The sequence below is a fragment of the Kryptolebias marmoratus genome, linkage group LG14 (assembly GCF_001649575.2).
Source record: "Kryptolebias marmoratus isolate JLee-2015 linkage group LG14, ASM164957v2, whole genome shotgun sequence".
NCBI classification, from domain to species: domain Eukaryota; kingdom Metazoa; phylum Chordata; class Actinopteri; order Cyprinodontiformes; family Rivulidae; genus Kryptolebias; species Kryptolebias marmoratus.
Genome location: NC_051443.1, coordinates 6,029,138 through 6,049,422, shown reverse-complemented (window position 1 = coordinate 6,049,422; position 20,285 = coordinate 6,029,138). Strand labels below are relative to the sequence as shown.

General features: G+C 37.3%; 2 protein-coding genes across 5 annotated transcripts in view; both read left to right on the top strand.

The window, feature by feature from the left end:
- The window catches only part of LOC108242604 (electrogenic sodium bicarbonate cotransporter 1), a 45,800-nt gene extending 42,809 nt beyond the window's left edge, over positions 1-2,991 (top strand). For all 4 annotated transcript variants that reach the window (XM_017427557.3, XM_037979580.1, XM_037979578.1 and 1 more), the window contains exon 26: positions 949-2,991. The gene's annotated coding sequence lies outside the window, so the exon portion shown is untranslated. The remainder of the gene's footprint in view (positions 1-948) is intronic.
- A 12,914-nt stretch (positions 2,992-15,905) lies between these two features.
- LOC108242591 (neuropeptide FF receptor 2-like) lies at positions 15,906-18,064 on the top strand. The gene is made up of 3 exons (XM_017427519.3): positions 15,906-16,237; positions 16,828-16,927; positions 17,036-18,064. The coding sequence occupies exons 1-3, from the start codon at positions 15,910-15,912 to the stop codon at positions 17,919-17,921; spliced, it is 1,314 nt and encodes a 437-aa protein (XP_017283008.1). The 5' UTR covers positions 15,906-15,909; the 3' UTR covers positions 17,922-18,064.
- Positions 18,065-20,285: the final 2,221 nt, after the last annotated feature.

The window sequence follows — 20,285 nt, the reverse complement described above, 5'->3', positions numbered from 1 at the left end:
TCAACCATGATCTCATCTGTAGACCAAAGGATCCTAGAATCAGATGTGAGGCCGACTGTCTGACAGCTGAAGCTTGGACCAAATTGGACCATGATTCAACAGAATAATGATCCCAAACACAGCAGCTAATCTACAACAGAACAGCTGAAAAACAAAAGAATCAAGGTTTTAAAGGTCCAGTCAAAGTTTAGAACCTCAACCTGATTGAACTCCAGTGATGGGGCCTTAAGAGAGCTGAGCAGAAACAAATGTCTGCAAAGCTCAATGAACTGAAACAATGTTGCTAACAAAAGTGGGCCCAAATTCCTCCACAACCATGTGAGAAACTGAAAAAGTTCTAGAGAAAACCACTACTGAGAGTTTCTGCTGCTGAAAGAGGTTTCTACAGGCAGCTGGATCAGGGGCTGGACTTAGTTGTTCACACACAGTTTAATATATAGTAACATGGTGGAATTTGGTGTGCCTTTTTGTTCACTTGAGATTAGATTTGAAAAAGTTTAGAACCTGGTAAAGACCAGATGGTTTTTATTAAGTCCTGATATGTAAAACCCCCCAGAACCAGAACCAAACGAGGAGAAGCAGCTTTCAGTTTCTATGCACCACAAATTTGGAACAAACTTCCAGAAAATTGTAAAACAGCTGAAACACTGGGTGCCTTTAAATCTCAACTTAAAACCCACCTGTTTAGAGTTGCTTATGGCTAAATTAGGGTTAGAGTGTGGGTTTTTGATGTTTGTCTCTTTCTTACTGTTTATTCATTGTCACATGCTGTTTTTATTTTGTTTTTTGATTATGTAAAGCACCTTGAAATGCCTTGCTGCTGAAATGTGCTATACAAATAAAATTTGATTGATTGATTGATTGAAAACCCTAGAAATGAAAGATGGTAGCTGTTATTTTTTTCTGTGACTGTAGCTCTTAAGGTACTTTGTGTTGTTTTCCCTACAGACTCGGTGGAGGTTCAGTCTCTTATGGTTCTCCTCGGATTCGGATAGACCGGGAGGAAAATAATTTCTTCGGGAAGAAGAGCTCTGAAACTGAACTGTGACAGAATTTTCCAGAAACACAGCACATCGTTGTAACGACAGCCATTGTTTTATTTTGCACCACAGTGCCGACTCCTAACGGTGTTTTTATCTTTTTTTATGTGAAGATTCAAATCCAAGCAGCTGGAAAATATTCATCTCAGCACTTTGACGGTACTAAATTTGAACAAGGACTCGTAACATAATCTGTTTCTTCATCTGCATGATTTCCTGCAGAAAAAAGAAGGGCTACTATAGGCTGCTTAAATTCAGTGTTTATGAGATTATTATTGTCTATGTTATCGATTTATCAGCCATTATACTCTTATTTAATCACCAAAGAGATCCAGGATGGATAGAGAGAGCTTTAAACTATACAACTCATTTGCATTACAGGAGGAATTCCCCTCAGTTTTAAATGTAGTTTATAAACAATACAGATATAACCAACTTATGTTCTTATTTTATTTTAATTTTACTAGTTTTTCAATCAGTACTGCTGTGATCTATAAATGAATGTCGTCCTTTACATGTTGAAAACAAATCTATACACACTTAAGTTAATGTTTTGTGTTTATAAACATCTCTACATGAGGATGTAAGAAAGGCAGGTTTGTCTCGGTCAGTAAAAACTCAAAACTTCCCATTTTAATTTATAGTCTTCCTTCACTTTGTTCACTATTTATTATATTTAAACTAACAGCAACATATGACTTTTTTTAAAACTTTAACTTCACCAATGGTGGATCTTTTTCTGACATGTCTTCCTGTGGTCTCAATTGTCTTTTCCCTATTTTAGGGAGTTTTAGGTATGTGACAATAACTTTACTTAGCTCTACCTCTTTTATTTTCTGTAGGTGCCAGGTGTGAAATATTCAACCTATCTTTTGTGCAATGATTTCTGATCACTTGCTCTCTATCTGAATCTTTAACTTCAGTTTTTTCTTGTATCATGTATGTTTTAATTTGTCGCCATTAATAATGTTCAAATTAAATAATTTAAGGGTAATTTTGCTTTACTTTTCACAAAACGTTGAACATTTAACTTTGTTTGTCAGCAACTAAAATTGACATTAATTTATGATAAAAGTCTTCTTGAGATTTCAAATGCAGAAGTTGGAAAATTATTTTATTTCATTTTATGAATTCAGTGTAAGGTTGGACCAGAATCAACTCAATCTGTTTTAGATTATTGTTATTTTAAGAAATAAACTTATCCAGAGGCTGATAATTTGATTATGTAATTTTTGACTGTTCTTCTTTTAAAGTTATGTATATTTTAAATTATTGCAAATCAAAAATCATTTGAGATGTGACTGATTGTGGAGGATTTATGGCTTTTTTGTGGATATAAAGTTTGTACAGCTTCACTTCAAAGTGAACATAATGTGATTTTTAAATTCTGTTTAGCAGAGAAAAGCATCTCATTTATTGTCCAAGTATTAGTCAAATGAGTTGATGCTCAATATAATATAGGTATTTATTCCTCAACACCAACAATCATCTTTGCTTTTGGATCGTGGCTCTTTGACTCATGTTTCAGATCTATCTGATTTTAAATTGTGAAGTAAGTAAATGAGAATTAATGTTGCTCTGACCCAAAATTTATCATGTCTTCCATCTTGTTCTGTAATCTGTGTATCTTGACCTTTTCATATCCTTGTTCTGATTATATAGTTTTATTTTGTATGCCGTACCACTGAAACCAGTTTTATACAATCATCTTATGTGTTAAAATAACCATAGGTTACTCAGAAGGAGAAAAATGTCAGTGTTTTTCTATGAAGTACTGTTTTAAATAAGAGCAATAAAAAACAAATGATTCTTAAATGTTTTTATTTATCTGAATAGTGTTTTGGTTTTAAATTTTGAGCTGTGTAACAATCCTGTTATGGTCATTCCTTAACTACTTTTGAGGTCAAAAATGGCCACTCCAATATATCTGATTATAAACAACTAAAACATACATTGTCATCTCATTTGATATCAACTTGTTTCCTTATGAATAGTAATAATTTAGACCTTGTTTGGTTTTTATGGCCTGCCTCACTGATTTGATCTTATACAACTTTATAGCTTTTTGATAAAAACAAAACAAAAAAAATGTAAGGATTTGACTACAACAAACTTACAGACGAAATGTGATATTTATCACAGATTACTATGTGTCAAAGCTGATCAAGGACATTTGTTTTTAAATGATTTGAATAGTAGCACAGAAGAACATGTTTTTGTGTTTTCTGTCAAAACTGACCAGTAGGATTTTATTATTGAAAAGGTTTTATGTCAAAAGTTACAGCAGAGAACTTAACTGTATGATTATATCCCCGTTTAAAATCAGTAATAAAATAAAATAATAAAAACATTACAGTATTACAAACAAAAGCAAGAACAGTCAAATGTGCACAATCTGTTAATTGCTATATTTTCTTCATGTCAGATAAATGTGTTATTCAGTACATGGTATAAGATGCACACATTTTATCTGAGAACTGACCTCTTAATTTGGGATGAAAACCAAGAAATGTTCCCAGTTTTTGAATAGAATGTAATATTAACCTTAGCAGGACCCTCTTCCTTGTCTCTGGATTGTCCTACATTGGTTGACTCTTGGTCTGGATTATAGTCTGTGTTGCCTTCAACGTTTGACACCTTCTTCTTTACAACATCTTTCATGTCAGGCTCGTGGCCTCTCTCCTCGTCACCAGTGGCAGGATCTAAAATATGGCTGAGAGCCTCAGTAACAGCATATTGGTGTTCGTCGTAGTGCCACAGAATGAGTTGTTTTGCTTCACATCCGAGGAGCTTTCTCAATTCAAAAGACAGTGTGGAGTTTGAGGTTTTAAAGCTGAGATGTTCAGTAAACTGAATTCACCTACAGATTAACTCACTCTCTCTCTCCTTGTTAGCCTGACAAATTGTTAGGCTTGTTAGATATGTCCTGGATGACTGAGAATCTACACCAGCAAGTCAATAGACTGATTCTCTCTTGTGTTTCAATAAGAACACAGATTGGGCAGCTCTGCCCGTTAGGTAGGGTGGTTGTCTTCCAATCAGAGGGTCAGGGGTTTGATCTCCAGCCCCTGCACTGTTCCAAAGCATCGTTGGACACTGTACACCCCTACTGCCCATATGTATTCCTAAATATCCTAAAATTATATAAAAGAAAGAACTACTGTGCATGAGTAAATGGATAAATGATAAATATTATAAAGTGTTTTGCAGAACCTGGAGTGGTTAAAAAGACACTATATATTGATTACCATTTACCATTTTGGAGAGAAAACATCTAAAATAGCATCTCATTTGTCTCTATGTGTCTCTGCGACCTGTCCAGGGTGTCCCCCGTTTCTCACACAGGGACTGCTGGAGATAGGCACCAGCTCCTTACAATTCAGAAAGGAAAAGCGGGTAAAGAAAATGGATGGATGGACATTTAAAATGGTCAAGTTTGCAGAAATCTTTTCTGATCATTTTGAGGATTATAACAAAGCTGTTTTTAACCTTGTCGGTCCATGGAAGAATCACGTGTTGCTCTGCAAATTCCAGATAATGAGTGTTGCCTTCTGGATCTGGCTTGGAAAAGCAGGACTTGATTTCCCTAACAGATCCCCTTGAGGCCCTTAAAGTTTAGTGAAGTTTTAAGAGTCTTGAACCATTAAAAGTGAATTTTAACATCTGTTTGAGACAAAAGTCAAATTCATGTTTGTTTCTTTTAAAAAAGAACTTTATATGTAACATTTTAAAAGGCTTTTTAAAGCTGCTCATGAAGCACCTGAATGAGAACATTTAGTAACAATAAAGGCTGTGACTAATGTGCACAAGAATGAGGTTAATACAAATGTAATAAAAAAAAAAAAACAGGTGTTTTTTTTTCTTAATTTAGTGTTTAAAAAGATGGATTCAGCTGTAAGCTCTGTCGTCACATCACTGCCTCGCAGCTGAGATAAGAAACTGAAAGCTGCATAGTTTCCACGATCAGAGGACCTGAGTCCGCTCTAATGAAACAAATTGGCTCATTATTCAGAGTCACTGTGTTCTTTTCCCTACCAGGGAAAAAAAGGGTAATTATTAACTCCTCCTCTTCTGGTTCAGTGTTTTTTTTCTCTCTCCATCTGCTCAAGTTAGTTAATGAATATTACAGGTGAGGAGTGGAAGAAACATTAAAGCTCAGGAAGAGATTATCAGATTATTTTGCGGAGGAATTTAATGAACCACTGCTTCACATAGCAGCAGTTTTTCTCACAAACCTTAAAAAACTGAAACGATTGATTAAATCTATAACACTGCATTGCAAATATGTTCTATGTGATGCACTGTCAGTTAAACCTTTTATGGTTCAGTGTATGAATAATGTTACCAAAATATTTTGTACCCAAACATATGGTGTTAAATCAGCTTTAAATTTTAACTCAAGGGGGCAGTAGTGACTTTTCTGAAGGAAACAGAAATTGAAGCTCTGTGATTCAGTTTTCAGTGTAAGTGTGACCATAACCTATAATGGTTATATCTACAAAGGAATATCCATTAAAAAATTTTTTTCTTTATTTTCAAAATATGTTAAATATGTATTTACAGGCTTCTTTCTGCTATCAACCAGATTTTTGGTCTTGGGAGGCAGAGGGGAGGTTGGCTGATAGTTTGCAACTTGTTACTGTGTATTGAGAGTGAAATGTGTCCAAGTACCCAAAGCCTTAATGGACAAGGGCATGATGTTCCCCAAAAGTCAAATGATAAGCATAAAACATTTTAAAGGCACCTTTTTGTCTTGACCTTTTCAATCTTCAAGGCTCAGCATTCCATTTTAAACCAAGATCAACTTATGTTGAAAAATAAAGCTGTAGATGTTTTGGTCAAACCTTAAAAATAAAATTGTGCCCAATGTCACATCATATTTCAAGATGATATCCACATATGTGTTGGAGATGACTCACAGGTACAAACAAATCAATTTTTACCTCAATATTTGTAAAAATCCCTGAAATGTAACCATTTTTGTGTTGTCTACGATTGATTAGATGTGGCAATCATCTGGAACCAAGCTGATTCTAAAAGTTAATCAGTTGTCGATGCACATCCAGTGATTTCTCTTTGATAGGTTCATAAAAATCCATCCAGTGGTTCATGAAATATTTTGCTAACAGACATGAGCAAAAACATTATTGCCTGTTAGCAGTGTGCCTTAAAAAAAACTATTTCTGTAATATTTCATTTAAATGCATCCTCTACTTAAACAGTAAACAAAATAAACACAAAAGGTTTGCTGGAAATATTTAACAATATTTCCAGCCCCCAAAAGGCCACATAAAGAACTTGGACGGTTGCAGAAGGCTGAACCAACAGGCTAAACTCAATTGTGACAAAATTACATTTTATAAATGCGATTTTCATTAGCCATTGCCTTCCACTTCCTGACCTTCTGGGTGGAGTTTACATGTTCTCCCTGTGCTCACGTGGGTTTACTCTGGTTTCCTCCCACAGACCAGATTTATGCATGTTAGGTTAATTGGTAACTCTATATTGTCCCTAGGTGTGAGTGAGAGAGTGAATGGTTGTTTGTCTCGTTTGTCTCTATGTGTCCCTGTGATGGACTTGCAACCTGTCCAGAGTGTCCCCCTCCTCCTACACAATGACTGCTGGAGTCATTGTGCACACAACCCTGCATGAAAATAAGTAAAGAAAATGAATAGATAGATGAATTTTATGACAGCAACATATCTAAAACCAAAGTTAGGACAAGGACATGCATAAATCTGGTCTGTGGGAGGAAACCAGAGTAAATCCACGTGAGCACAGGGAGAACATGTAAACTCCACCCAGAAGGTCAGGAAGTGGGAGGCAATGGCTCTAACAAGCTCTAATTTCTTGCTTTAACTGGTTCAGATTTTATTGCCCAGTTACAGCTAATGAAAATCGTATTTATAAAATGTAATTTTGTCACAATTGAGTTTAGCCTGTTGGTTCAGCCTTCTGCAACCGTCCAAGTTCTTTATGTGGCCTTTTGGGGGCCACATAATATTTGGTTTGCTGGAAATATTGTTAAATATTTCCAGCAAACCTTTTGTTTATTTTGTTTACTATTTTAGTAGAGGATGCATTTAAATGAAATATTACAGAAATAGTTTTTGTTTAAGGCACACTGCTAACAGGCAATAGCTGTGGTCAAAAGTTTCCACTCATTATGAGAATGAATGTCATATTAATTTTAAGCTTTAGTTGATTTATTTGAAAAGTTCTTTTTTTGGGGTGAAATATTAATTTCTCTGTCCATCTGTCTGTCTGTCTTCCCTTCCATCTTTACTTCCTCCTTATTTCCTCTTTATTTTCTTCCTCTGCTGTGCATATGTGGTTGTGTCATGAAGGCAACAGGTCTAGAAAAAAACCAAACAGATCTCCCTCTTTTCAGCAACATTCTTTCGATCTTCCTGGGGATCCCAAGGTGTTCCCAAACCAGACAGGATATATAATTCCTCTAAGTTTTGGGTCTGCCCTGAAGTCTTTTCCCAGTGGGACATGCCCAGAGGTGCCCAAGAGGCATCCTGAGTAGATGCCTGAACCACTTCAGTTGAATCGCCACCTTAACGTGTTGGAGTAGTTGGATTACCATTTGGCTCTTGGGGGGTTGTGTTGTGTTGTTAGGGCAAACTTGCCTCACCGGCTTCCTGTTTTTTTTTTTGTTCTTTGTCCACCAATCATTTACTTACAGAATAAATTTGGGAGGGCAGTTTCTGGGAGGTACTGGTTCTGACATTACCCGGTGCAGTTGATCACCACGCACCATACTTAGGGCTGAGTTGAATCAACATTCTTTGTTGGACCGTTAAATGTGACATGGTGAATTTAACTTTACAAGAAATGTCCTTGCACCTCAGTAAAAAAAAAAAAGCAACTAACGTTTTGCCTCCATCTTACACTCCTCCCGACATAATACAAGGAGAAGTCAACTCACCCTGCTTCCCATCTGCCTGTCTGCTCTCTACTTCTCCTGAGGAAACGTCACACACCTCCCCAAACTCTGGAAATCCTGCCCTTGTACCGCGAACCCTGGAATCATGGCCATCTCCTCGATGAACCTGTAAAGAAAGAACACCTTTAAAGAAAGAACACAACAGTTAGAACAAGATATGTTGGTTTTGATAATTCCAATCCAATTCCAATCTGTAAACTAACCTGGACTCTAATAATGTTTCTCCTGTTTCTTCCCTCAAATAACTACTCACCTGGCTTCCTTTCCCCTTCAAAACAAAACTGTTAACTTTTTCATTTGTTTCCTGTGAAATCATTTCAGCTTGGTGCACTGAACCATCCATCCATCCATTTTCTTTAACTGCTTCTCCATTCCGGGTCGCGGGGAGCTGGTGCTTATCCCCAGCAGTCACTGTGCGAGAGGCGGGGGACACCCTGGACAGGTCGCAAGTCCATCGCAGGGTCACATATAGACAAACGAGACAAACAACCATTCACACCTAGGGACAATTTTAGAGTCATCAATTACCCTAACATGCATGTTTTTGGTCTGTGGGAGGAAACCGGAGTACCCGGAGTAAACCCACGTGTGCACAGGGAGAACATGCAAACTCCACCCAGAAAGGCCTCAGGCCGGGAAGTGATCGTGTAACCTTCTTTCTGGGAGGCAACAGCTCTAACCACTATTCCACTGTGCCACGTGCACTGAACCCTGGTATTTAAATATGAAGAAAAGGTCATCATATGTTGAGGAATGACAGAGTTGTAGTCATGTTATTCAATTACTGAAAGAAAACGTATACACACTCTCATGTAATATATCAAGATGTTGTGAATCACTCTCAGCTACTATCACACACAATTTTATCACAACTACTGTAAAATTGTACAGCCATTTATTTATTTATTGAATTTTTAAAGGAGAATGAGCAGTGGTGGCCATCTTGACCTGGGTTGTGTTCAAAAGTTAATCAACTGCAAATGTTTACATTCATTGATTACTTCTAGAGAATTTCATTAAAATCCATCCAGTGGTTCATAAGATGTCTCACCAGACAGACAGAGTTGACTTCTTACAGTTAATGGTAGAATTTTACACAAAGATCTTGCACAATCTGTTAGTGCTCAGAATATGTTGGGGATCAATCGCAGCTACTATTACATCGAATCTGAACTCAGTATCTGTTATAGAGTTAAAACCATTTTTTCTGTTTTGTAAGCTCACCTGGCTGTGGCTGCCATCTAGAAGTGAGCTGACTCTAAAAGTTAACAAGCCACAGATGGATGTCCAATGATTATTTTTTGAAAGTTTCATTACAATTTGCCCAGTGGTTTACAAGATATTTTGGGTAACTTGCAAGCACACACACACAAGCAAAAACATTTGACAGTGGGTGATAAATACTGTATAAAACTAATAAACTCTGCCCTGGGTTTTCTGTCATTTAAAAAAAGTGATTTTATTCGGTAGCCCTTAATCCTGAGAGCTTTAAACTAACTACAAACAGCGTACATGAGGTGGTCTCTAGGGTCCACAGCATGAACCAATGATTGCTCACTGTGTCTCCGTCCACAGCAGCCATTAGTGTGTTTCTCCTCAGGGTATTACAGGCAGTTCAGCAAGACCAAGATTTCCTTCAAATTAATTGTTTTTTTGCCATTAACTGTGGTCATATAGGTTTGTTTATAAACATTTCAAAATGGATAAAAAACATTTTATACTTGGTTAATCTGCTGTTTTTCAGGTTTTCTGTCAGTTCTTCAAAAATCCTCTGTTTTAAGGCTCGTATGAGGAACGCAATGTTAAAAGTGTTGCTGTAGCAGGAGCTGCACAGCTAATAGAGAGCATTGAGTATACAGCTGAGGTTTAGTGGTGGTGAGACTTTAATCCCTCACACAATGTGATCCTGGAACAACCAGAGTGACAGAAACCACCACAAAACTGCTACAAAAACTGATGAACAAAAGTTTGTCCTATATACTCATATTTAAATCATTCTCAGGTCTGAAAATCAGGAAAAACTTCTTTCTTTTGTTGACTGTATCTCACAATTTATGGATTGATCTAATATTCTATGATAAAGTAATACATTATTCAGGCATATTGCAGTATATTGTCTTGCACAGAATCCTGATTAGCAGATTGATTTAAAGCAACATGCAATCATCTTACAGATGATGGTATTCAAGCTGCAGCATATTAATTTGTGACAACTGCTAGGTAAATGAAAACATGATTAAAAGTAAAACTCTGAAAGAGGCCATATGAAATACTTTTAATGAAGGTGAAATATAACATCAGTTGACATCAGAAATCCATTCTTTCATGCATGAAATAATATACAAAATGTGGGCTGAACATTCCTTGAAGGAAGGCTTATCTCCCATTGTCTTTCTTCCCAGAGTTTTAAACTAAGATCATCTTATGAAGACAAATGATGGATATGGCCTTGTCCCAACATCGTTGAGAGGTGTTGCTGCCAAAAAACTGTTATATTTCTTAGTTTAAACATTTGATATTTTTATATGTTTTTTATTGTGCATAACACATGAGTCTATGAGATTCAAGGAGTTTTTGTTTTCAGTAGCATTTTTCTGTCTTTATGTGAACAAGATTACTCACAGATTTTCATGAAACGTCAAACCTGGTACAAGGAACAAGTGATTAGCTTTTGGTCCTGATCCGGATCACGATCCAAATTCAGGAATTTTGTATAAGATTCCAAGCAGACAGTGACCCTATGGCCTTGGTGGAGGTTTGTGCTTTTGGAGTGCTTCTAGTTGCATTCTGTTTTTATTTTATTTTGTTTTCATTTATTTATTTATTGTTTTTGAATTAGGGTTAAATAAATAAGCATCCTCATAGCTGTTTTTGTTCAAAGTAATAGCAATTATGGATTAGGAACTTTCAAAGCTTATTATTTAGAATCATTCAAATTAAGCACTTGAGTAATTCACTCTGATTTCTGATATAAATCATTTTTCTATAAAAGATACAGAGGTTTTCCGGGCACTTTCCACGGTGTAGAGACTCTGGAGCAGACTTAGAGCTTGCTGGGGAAAATGACATAACCTCTCTGGTCTGGGAACACCTTGGGATCCCCAGGAGGAGCTGGAGAGAGGAAGGTCTGGGTTTTCTTCCTGAACCTGTTGCCTTCATGACCCGACCTCGGATTAGTGTTTGAAATATAAGAGATAAATGAATGTAAGATTTCTAAAAACATTTAAAAATAAATTCTCAAATAGAAAAATTATTAACAGTCTAAAGCTTCAGGCTATAGAACTGTATGTTCTTGAGCAGAAATCTGAAACAATCAGTAAACATAGAAACTTTACCAATTGATGTTTTTTGTGTTTTCTGATTTACACACAGATGTAAAATTTAGACTGTTGACTCATGATGTTTTAAACAATCTCTATATTCTAACGAGCAAACGTGATTAAAGCTTTTAATATTCATAAAAAGACAGTTTGTTTTATGGTTCTATTTATTTGCTGTGAGTCAGGCAGAAACTGAGTTCAGTATAAGGTTTTTATGCATCCAAGGGTTTTGCATAACCTCCAATAAAACTTAAGAGAATGCCATGAGTTTCTAATCCTCCTGAAATATTCATGAAATTTCGTCACAGTTTATTTCTTTTCATTGGAAATTTACATATTTGTTTTTTACATAAAGAGAAGAAACGTTGGAGTGGTTTATTTTAGACTGTCACTGTTACATTTTCCATAATGTGTGTTAGGATGTAAGGTTTTTGTATTATGTTTTGTCTTCATATTTCAGTTCGAGTTTATTGTTTGTTATTTAGTTGTCTCTTCCCTGTGCCTCAGCCACCATTCACTTCTCCTCAGTCACTCTCTCTCTCTTCCCTTTTCTCACCCATCTACACCTGCCTCTAGCTCCTTAATCATCTCACCTGTGCCCACTTCCACTAATCACCCTCTGCCTTTAAAACCCAGTCACTTTCCACAGTTCCCTGCTGGTTCATTGTCATACTCTTGTCTCCCTGATGTGCTGTCCCTTTTTGCTCGTGCCTCGTCGTCTCCCTTTGATTCATCTCTTGTCTCAGGTCTGTTCAGGTTTTGTTTAGTTCGTTAAGGTTTTTGTATTTAGTTTAGGTTTTGCTGCCACGTCAGCCTTTGTTTTTGGGTTTGCCTTTTATTTCTCAATAAATTAGTTTTTTTTTTAATCAACATGAGTCTGCGCTCAGGGTTCGCCTCCTTCCACCCCGTTCATGACAATGTGTAGTTATTATATTCCAGACAATAGGACATAATGGCATAAACAGTCCTTCCTTTCAGGCACATTCTATACATTTTGTTAGCATTTGAGGTGTTGTTTCACATTTTTATGGTATGTAAATAAAAACACATGAAAGAAAAACTGTGATTTGGAATATTTAGTTATGTGCATAAGCAGTAACAACAAATTGGGTTTGATTAAGTTTAACAAAATAAAGAAATAGGCTTTGAAAAACTAATCTATCAGTAATAGTTTCGTGCTTGGACACAATTTTTCAAATGATTTCTGTTTTTGAGTTTAAAACGTTTTAACTAATACTAAGCCATTTAATGGAAAACAATCAATTTTTGATTAATTTAATTTTGTGAAATACCAAACTTCATACAGATCTTCAGTTTTAACAGAAGTAGTGCTAAGGGCATTTTAATGCACACTGATTATGTATTACTGCGCACAGGTAGTTCTCACCTCGATCTCCTCTCATCTTATATCACATCTTGCTTATTTATCAGCAAAGAGTTACCAATAACTGTTAAATGAATCTTTCCTTGCAACTTTCACCATTTACAGTGGGTTGCAGAAGTACTCACCTTTTGATATTGTTTCTATTTTGTTGCCTTACAACCTGGAATTTAGATATATTTTAAAATTAATTTTAAGTTGTAATTGTACAAAAAATGCATGAGATTCATGACAAATAGAGAAAACTTGTTTTAAATAAACATAAAACTGACAGGTGGATGCATGTATTCCTCCCCTTTGAAGCAATGGACATTACCACAGAATTAGTAGAAAACGATCCAGCTGTGAGCAATCTAAGCATCAGATAACCTAAGTATCTATACACCTGTTCTGAGAGAACCCAGAAACAAAACAAGCACGTTACCTCAAAATAGTAAGATCTACCACAAAGCAAGACACATGATGAACAGCAAGGAACTCTCCACACAGGTCAGAGACAAAGTTGTGGAGAAGTACAAACCAGAGTTAGTGTATAAAAATAATCCAGAACCCTGAACATCCCATGAAGCTCTGTTAAATCCATCATTAGGAAATGTAAAGATGATGTCACACCAGCAAACCTGCCAAAAAAGTGTCATCCACTAAACCTATGAACTGGGTCTGATGTCACTCAGAGAAACATCCAGGAGGCCAAATATAATCCTGATGGAGCTGAGCAGCTCTGACTATAGGACCACTATGAAAGCTGGACAGAGCTGGGCTTCATGAAAGAGTGCCAAACATGTGAAAGAAAATGCTATGGTCAGGTGAGACTAAAACTGACCATTTTGACCATCAAATCACCATGTTTGGTTCAAACCTAAAACCTTTCTGGGACTTTGGGAACTGGTCCTTAAAAGAGGGGATAGGTGGGTACTGTCATGATCTATGGGTATGTCTGTTTGTTTTGTATTTTGAATTTATTTGTGATTCTGTTAATATTTGTTTTGCTATGCCTTTTCCTTGTTTCATCCATACAGCTTCCTGTGTTCATTATATTTTTAGTTTACCTCCCCGTGTGTCATTGACTTTCAGGTGTCATCCTCACCTTCAGTTAATCATTCACACTTCATTTGTTCATGAACCTCTGTGGCACTTAATCTTCCCTCCCAGTTTACTTTCCTAGTCTCACTTCCAATTCACACCTCTGCTCATTCTTTCATACTGTTTTGCTTCTAGTACCTCGCTCCCTGTGTTTATGTTATCTGCTCCTCCGGTTTGGTTTCTGTATCATTATTTTTGCGGCCCTGTCAGTGTTTCATTTGTTAAAGTTGTTTTCTATTTAGTTCCTTTTACCTTAATTTTCTGCACTCTGGGTCTTTTTTTGTTCCTATCCAACCTGACATTTCCCACCTAAACAATTCTGGTTTGAAGGAGTGAAAAACAAAAGCTGAGATCATTGCAAGCCTGATGAGTGCTGATTCAATCACTGAAAAGGAGAATTGATTTGGATCCATTACAGGCTGTGATGTTCCTCTGCACTCACTTGATGCCAAAGAAACAGATATCTGACTTCAAAACCTTTGCCCCTTATTGGCAGAAAAATTATGACTATAATATTCAGTTCACATAACGCCTCTGAACATGTGATGCTCCCAGCCCGTGCAGCACGTCTCTCCCGGGTGAATCTTGTCTCCTCGCTGTCATCTATAAGTGCTACAGCAGTCCCTGCCTGCAGGAGCGCCGAGAGGTTGCACAGGATCTCATGTAGGGATAAAAGTGTGCTGCTTTTTCATCTGAATGAGAGAAGTGTCTGGAATTAAAGCATCTGTGAGGAATCCTTTTTAAATTCTGCTTTTCTTAAGGTAAGAACGTAATGTGCAATTCTTTGAGAAACTTTAAGACCTTTTTAAATGTAGTATTTTGAAACAACTCATTTTCAGCCCAAGTCCTGTATGATTTGTTTTTAAACTGTAAATTGAGTAAAAGGAAGAATTTTTAGGAAAAAAAATCTCTATCTCTTTTGCCTTAATTGTTCATCATTTTAGTCTTATTTTTTAGTATTTTTAAAAGCATATTGGACACAATAACCTAATCTTTTCAACAATGGAAAGAATTGGCTGTCTGACTCATTTGTATTTGCATAAGTTTAAATATTTCTTTCACTACAGATCTTCAGAAGTTGTTTTTGTTCCTCTTTAACATGTCACAGCATTTTAGAAACAGGCTTGAGCATTTGTTTTTATTCATGCTATTGTTACAAAATTAGAAGAGGAAGTTTATGACTAAAAGTCTCTGATTCAAAGACAACAATTTCATGAATAATCCTGCAGCTTGACTGAAAATATTGCACCAGTAGCTGTGTTCTTCAACAGTTTACAGCAAATTTTGGATTTAATGAGGAATTTTCTCTTTTGACAAACTATGCAGCTAAGAGTGATACAGAATATGACAAGAGTCAATCATTTAGGTCATAATAACTTATTTAAAATTATTAAATAACATTATTAAATGTGCATTTTATGACATCAGAATACTTAGAGCGGATTAAATCATTTTATTTGGACAGGAAGTACTGTGTATAAAATGGAGACAGTTGTTTTAAGTATTAAACTGGAGAAATACTGACTATATTGATAAGGTTGATAAACTTGACTTTAAGTAACTACATCTAAATATATTGAAGTTCTGTAAAAACGTGTGAAATTATCCCTCACTTCACCAATTACCTCATTTATTCCCAAAATGCCGGATTCTGCACACAGCTTGATTGTTGTGCAGCATTTTCTTTTGTTTGCTACAATGTGATTATTTGCAGCCCTGAAAGGCACACACACTATTACACATAGAGGCATTTTTATAGCCGCTCGATGAAAGGCAGAGGAAAAAGCAAGGCAGAGATTTCAGAAAGGCCCATCATTAACAGAGGCAGAGGAGGCGAGAGAAAATAATGATGACTGATTGTGGCACATATTCACATTATTGTTTTAGTGAATGTGGGAGGACATATGCTGTCTGAATCAATTCAAACATAAATTTATTTTAGGACATTATAATATTTTATGTAATACCATTTGATTCTCCTCTTCAGTCTGCAGGACAGGGCTGTCACTGGGGTGAAGTGTGTCACAATTCTTTCTGTGGATGTTTTATTCAGAAAATGAGCTCTGACATGCCAAAGATATAACAAAGCCACCTGTCTCCATCTTTGTGTCTCTCTTACACCTAGATATCCCAATGACAGAAAATCTAGCTTTTAATTCCACCTCGGAGGACCTGAACCTCTCCAGCTTCTCGGTATTACAGGATGATCTTTTGACCCACCAGAACATCACCTATGTGGATTTCTACCTGCACAAACCCAGTGTAGCTGCAGTCTTCACCGTGTCCTACCTGCTCATCTTTGTGGTGTGCATGGTGGGCAATGGGGTGGTGTGTTTCATTGTGCTACGCAGCAGGAACATGCGCACTGTCACCAATTTATTTATTCTCAATCTTGCCATCAGTGACCTGCTGGTTGGCATCTTCTGCATGCCAACCACGCTTGTGGACAACATTATAACAGGTAATAGTAATGGGTTTCAGTTTTTTAAAAACAGAAAGGCACAGGAAGACTTTCAAGATAGTAAAATTGAACCTTGTAGTGTGATTTATTAAGGGTGCTGAAGTGAAAACATTGACTCATCCTTATTACTGTTTTGTTTTTTGTCCTGTATCTTGTAGCACAGCATGCACATTATACACCAAAACGTGCAGCTCAATTGAGAAAAGTGTGCTATAACCTTTTGTAGTGGTATGTTGCACAACATAGACAAAAATTACAAATAACTACAAGAAAAAGATAATGGAGCTCAATGAGATTCTGACAAAACACAAGATGGAGCAATATTCTTCAGACATACTTCACAGACACAGGTGTGCGGTTATCATGGTGACCATAATGAGCCATTGGTAGTAACGTTAACATTTCTTTTAATCATGGTTCTCTTTACACGTCTTATACAGGTCATACATCTAAATGTAGATAGTTTTCTGAGCTTAGATTATTACAAAATTGTTGGGCAGTAGCCGCATTATCAACATTTATTTTTTCTGAAATCTTTTGGTTGAAATTCTCATGCTTATACATTGACAGTTCTTTTTTCCTTTCTGCAGGATGGCCATTTGGAAGCATTGTGTGTAAGCTGAGTGGAATGGTTCAAGGGATTTCTGTGTCAGCGTCTGTGTTCACTCTGGTTGCAATAGCTGTTGACAGGTAAGGGCTTTTACATGACCTCTGGTTAAATCTGTATTTTGGATTCTGAAAAAACGAAAACAAAGCCTGATTGCTTAAATGCACTATGTTTAACCCCCTTTGTGTCAGGTTTCGCTGCATTGTTTACCCATTCAGGCAGAAACTGACCATCGCCACCTCAAAGCTAATTATTGTCATCATCTGGGTCCTGGCTGTGTTCATTATGTGCCCTTCGGGGGTCATGCTCCAGGTTACAAAGGAGCAGACCATCAGGATTGTCCTTGGCCCCAACAGCAACACTCGTCCCTTTTACTGGTGCCGGGAGAATTGGCCAAGTCAGGAGATGCGGAAAATCTATACCACTGTCCTGTTTGCTAATATCTACCTTGCTCCTCTCAGCCTTATCGTCATCATGTATGCTCGCATTGGTTTCACCCTCTTCAAGACCACTCTTCCTCCTACAGGGGATAGAGGAAGTGTACCCAGAGAGGGAAATGGCAATAACAAACAAATCATGGACAGTCGTCACACCATTTCAAGGAAGAAGAAAAAAGTGATAATGATGCTGGTAGTAGTGGCTCTGCTTTTTGTCTTGTCCTGGCTGCCTCTGTGGACTCTGATGATGCTGAGTGACTACGCCAGCTTGACAGAACACCAGTACCGTGTCATTAACATCTATGTGTACCCCTTCGCTCACTGGTTAGCCTTCTTCAACAGCAGCGTCAATCCCATTATCTACGGCTTCTTCAATGAGAACTTTCGCAAAGGCTTTCAGGCAGCTTTTAAATTCCAGCTGTGCTCCATGGACATTGTGCACCAGAGAACCCTCTCCCATCGGATCAGAGGGAATGCTGTGCTCCCAGTCCAGTCAACAGCCCCCAACAGATCAGTCTCCAGAGCTGGATCAGTGATTGTAGGGAATGGGAAGTGCCCATATCAGGAGGAAGAGTGCTTTGCAGATGAAAATGATGTCAAAGAGCAAACTATGATGATGGAGAATTTGAAACAAGTGTAATAGATTTAGAAAAAACAATGATGGTGTAGAACCTAGACCCATCTAAAACATAGATAAATCCAAGTTTAATAAAAAAAACAACTTTTGAAATACATTATAAATGCTGTTTGTTGTTGTAAGTAAAGGTCTTCTGAACAGTTATTAGCATGAGTCACTTTAGGATTTGTTGTAACTGTTTCACAATGTAAATAACAGCAAAAAAAAAATAGAAAAACAAATTAAACAATATTTCTGTGTAATGTTTGTCATGAAACCATAAATAATTACCTCTAGGTTTTATGTTTATAATGAAACACCTTTGATATAACTATTAATGTTTTCTTGAAGATGACAGTTGATTTGTTTGCATGTGGAGAAACTAAGTCAACAACAGACACCACAGCAAATCTCTTTGAACTTTTGAGAAATACAAAAAAAATAAAACAACCAAACATGTTTGTATTGTTAGAGTAAATAAATGATTCAACAAAAAATGTTTTCAGTTTGATTTTATACTATGACCCTGTGTAGAATTAGTCAGTCACACTTTTTACGGCCCCATTTACTTCTGTGTTCTGTGTCATTTTCCAGAATATGGATGGTTTTTGCAGGGTCTTGGTGAGGTCTTCTGGTGCATATTAAGAATGAAGTGGGGTCCCTATTAAGTGTTATAGAGATTGATGGGTCCACAATGGTTTTGAGCAAGCACAAGACTTCTGTAGCGAGGTTGTAGTGGTTTAACGTCAGGTGGCCACTCATTGAGGCCTTGGTTGGAGTGTGATATCAGTGGTGGCAGTCTATCTATGATGGCTTGGTCACCTGAGAATTTAAAGCAGGACTGGGCTGGCCTCATGCCTAGGCTACAGTCATGATTGTGACAAAGTCATGGCAACAACCTAGTTCAGACACGATACCTGTAATTTCATCCTGCTGTGGTCCAAGACAACCGTACCAGGGTGAATGTATCAATTGGTGAAGGTATACGGAAAGATGATGGGAAAAACTATGAGTACTAAGAGTGCAGCAGCAAAATGATTGCCTTACATTGAAGGAGGTATTTCAAATTTTGTGCATGAAGGGGGCCTAGAGCCAGTGCCATCTTTATCAAGCACAAAAAAGGGTATAACTCAGTTAATTTGGCATATATTGCGCCAAAATTTGGTGTGAGAGTCAATTTTAACACATTCTGAGCACTGCAGATAGCACAAGATTTCACAATCTTGAATAAGATTGTGAATAACGTTACTTTTTTGGTATTGTCATAAATTTAAGTATTTTTGAGTTTATTTTGTATTTGGTTCCTTGTGTTAGGTTTCTGTAATTCTGTTTTATTTCTTGCTTCTCCTGTGTTTAGTTAGGTTCTTGTGTAGTTTTGCTTTCTGTGTTTCCTGTGTCACTGTTCACCTGCCCTCAGCTCTGTAATTATCTGGTCTGCCTGCCATCCCCACTTCACCTGCTCCTGACTTTCTTATCATTCTGCTGATGATAGTATTCTTTAATCAAAAATAAAAAGGTTAACTACATTATTGTCCCATAGGTTTTTTTTTATCCTCAGCCACAAGATGTTGCATTATGCAATAAATTCATGATGACATACACAAACCCCAACTAGTTCATGCTGCCAGGAATCAGCACGGCCTGGGGCCCTCCCTTGCCTGCCACCCAGCTCACATGGCACCTCGCAGGCGGTGGGCCCATGTGGAGGTGGCATCCTGTCTCTTTTTCGGGCTTGGCCCGTCCAAGCCCCATAAGCCAAGGTAAGAAATAAGAAAATCCGGAACCACTCGAAAAAAGCATTCACAGCTTCGCAGTTTTAAGAGTTGGTGTAAATTTCACCAATACCACTGTCATTCAGGATAATTTTTTAAAAAGTTATGTGAAATGGGCAGCATGGTGAAGTTGAGGTTAGAGATCGCAGGTTTAAAAAAATCACTCTTTGTCCAACCCCTCACCTGAGACCAATTTGCCATGGGACACCCTACCAGGGGCAAATGCCCCAGACAACATAGTCTCTGGGGTCACGAGGGTGCTCAAACCCGTCCACCACGGTGGCAAGGTCGCAATTCTTTTTTTTTTTTCTTTTTTTAAAAAAGTGTGTTCTGTCCAGCTGTGTGGCACTCAGAATTGTCATCTGAATGTCAAGGTAAGGCCCAACAGATTTGCTTTCACAAGCGGAACCTTTTGGCTTTCGCCATGATGTTCCCCTTGGTATATGAAACTTTATTTGAAATTGTTTTGGGTTTATTAGGGTTCCAAGCCCGCGGAAGCAAGCGGGCGGCCAATGCAAGGCATGGCCGTTCGCCTGCTCCCAGCGGAGCAGGGAACCCTATTGTTTTTGTAAGGATTTTTCACGATTGTGTATTATTATTCTTCTCCGGTAAAACA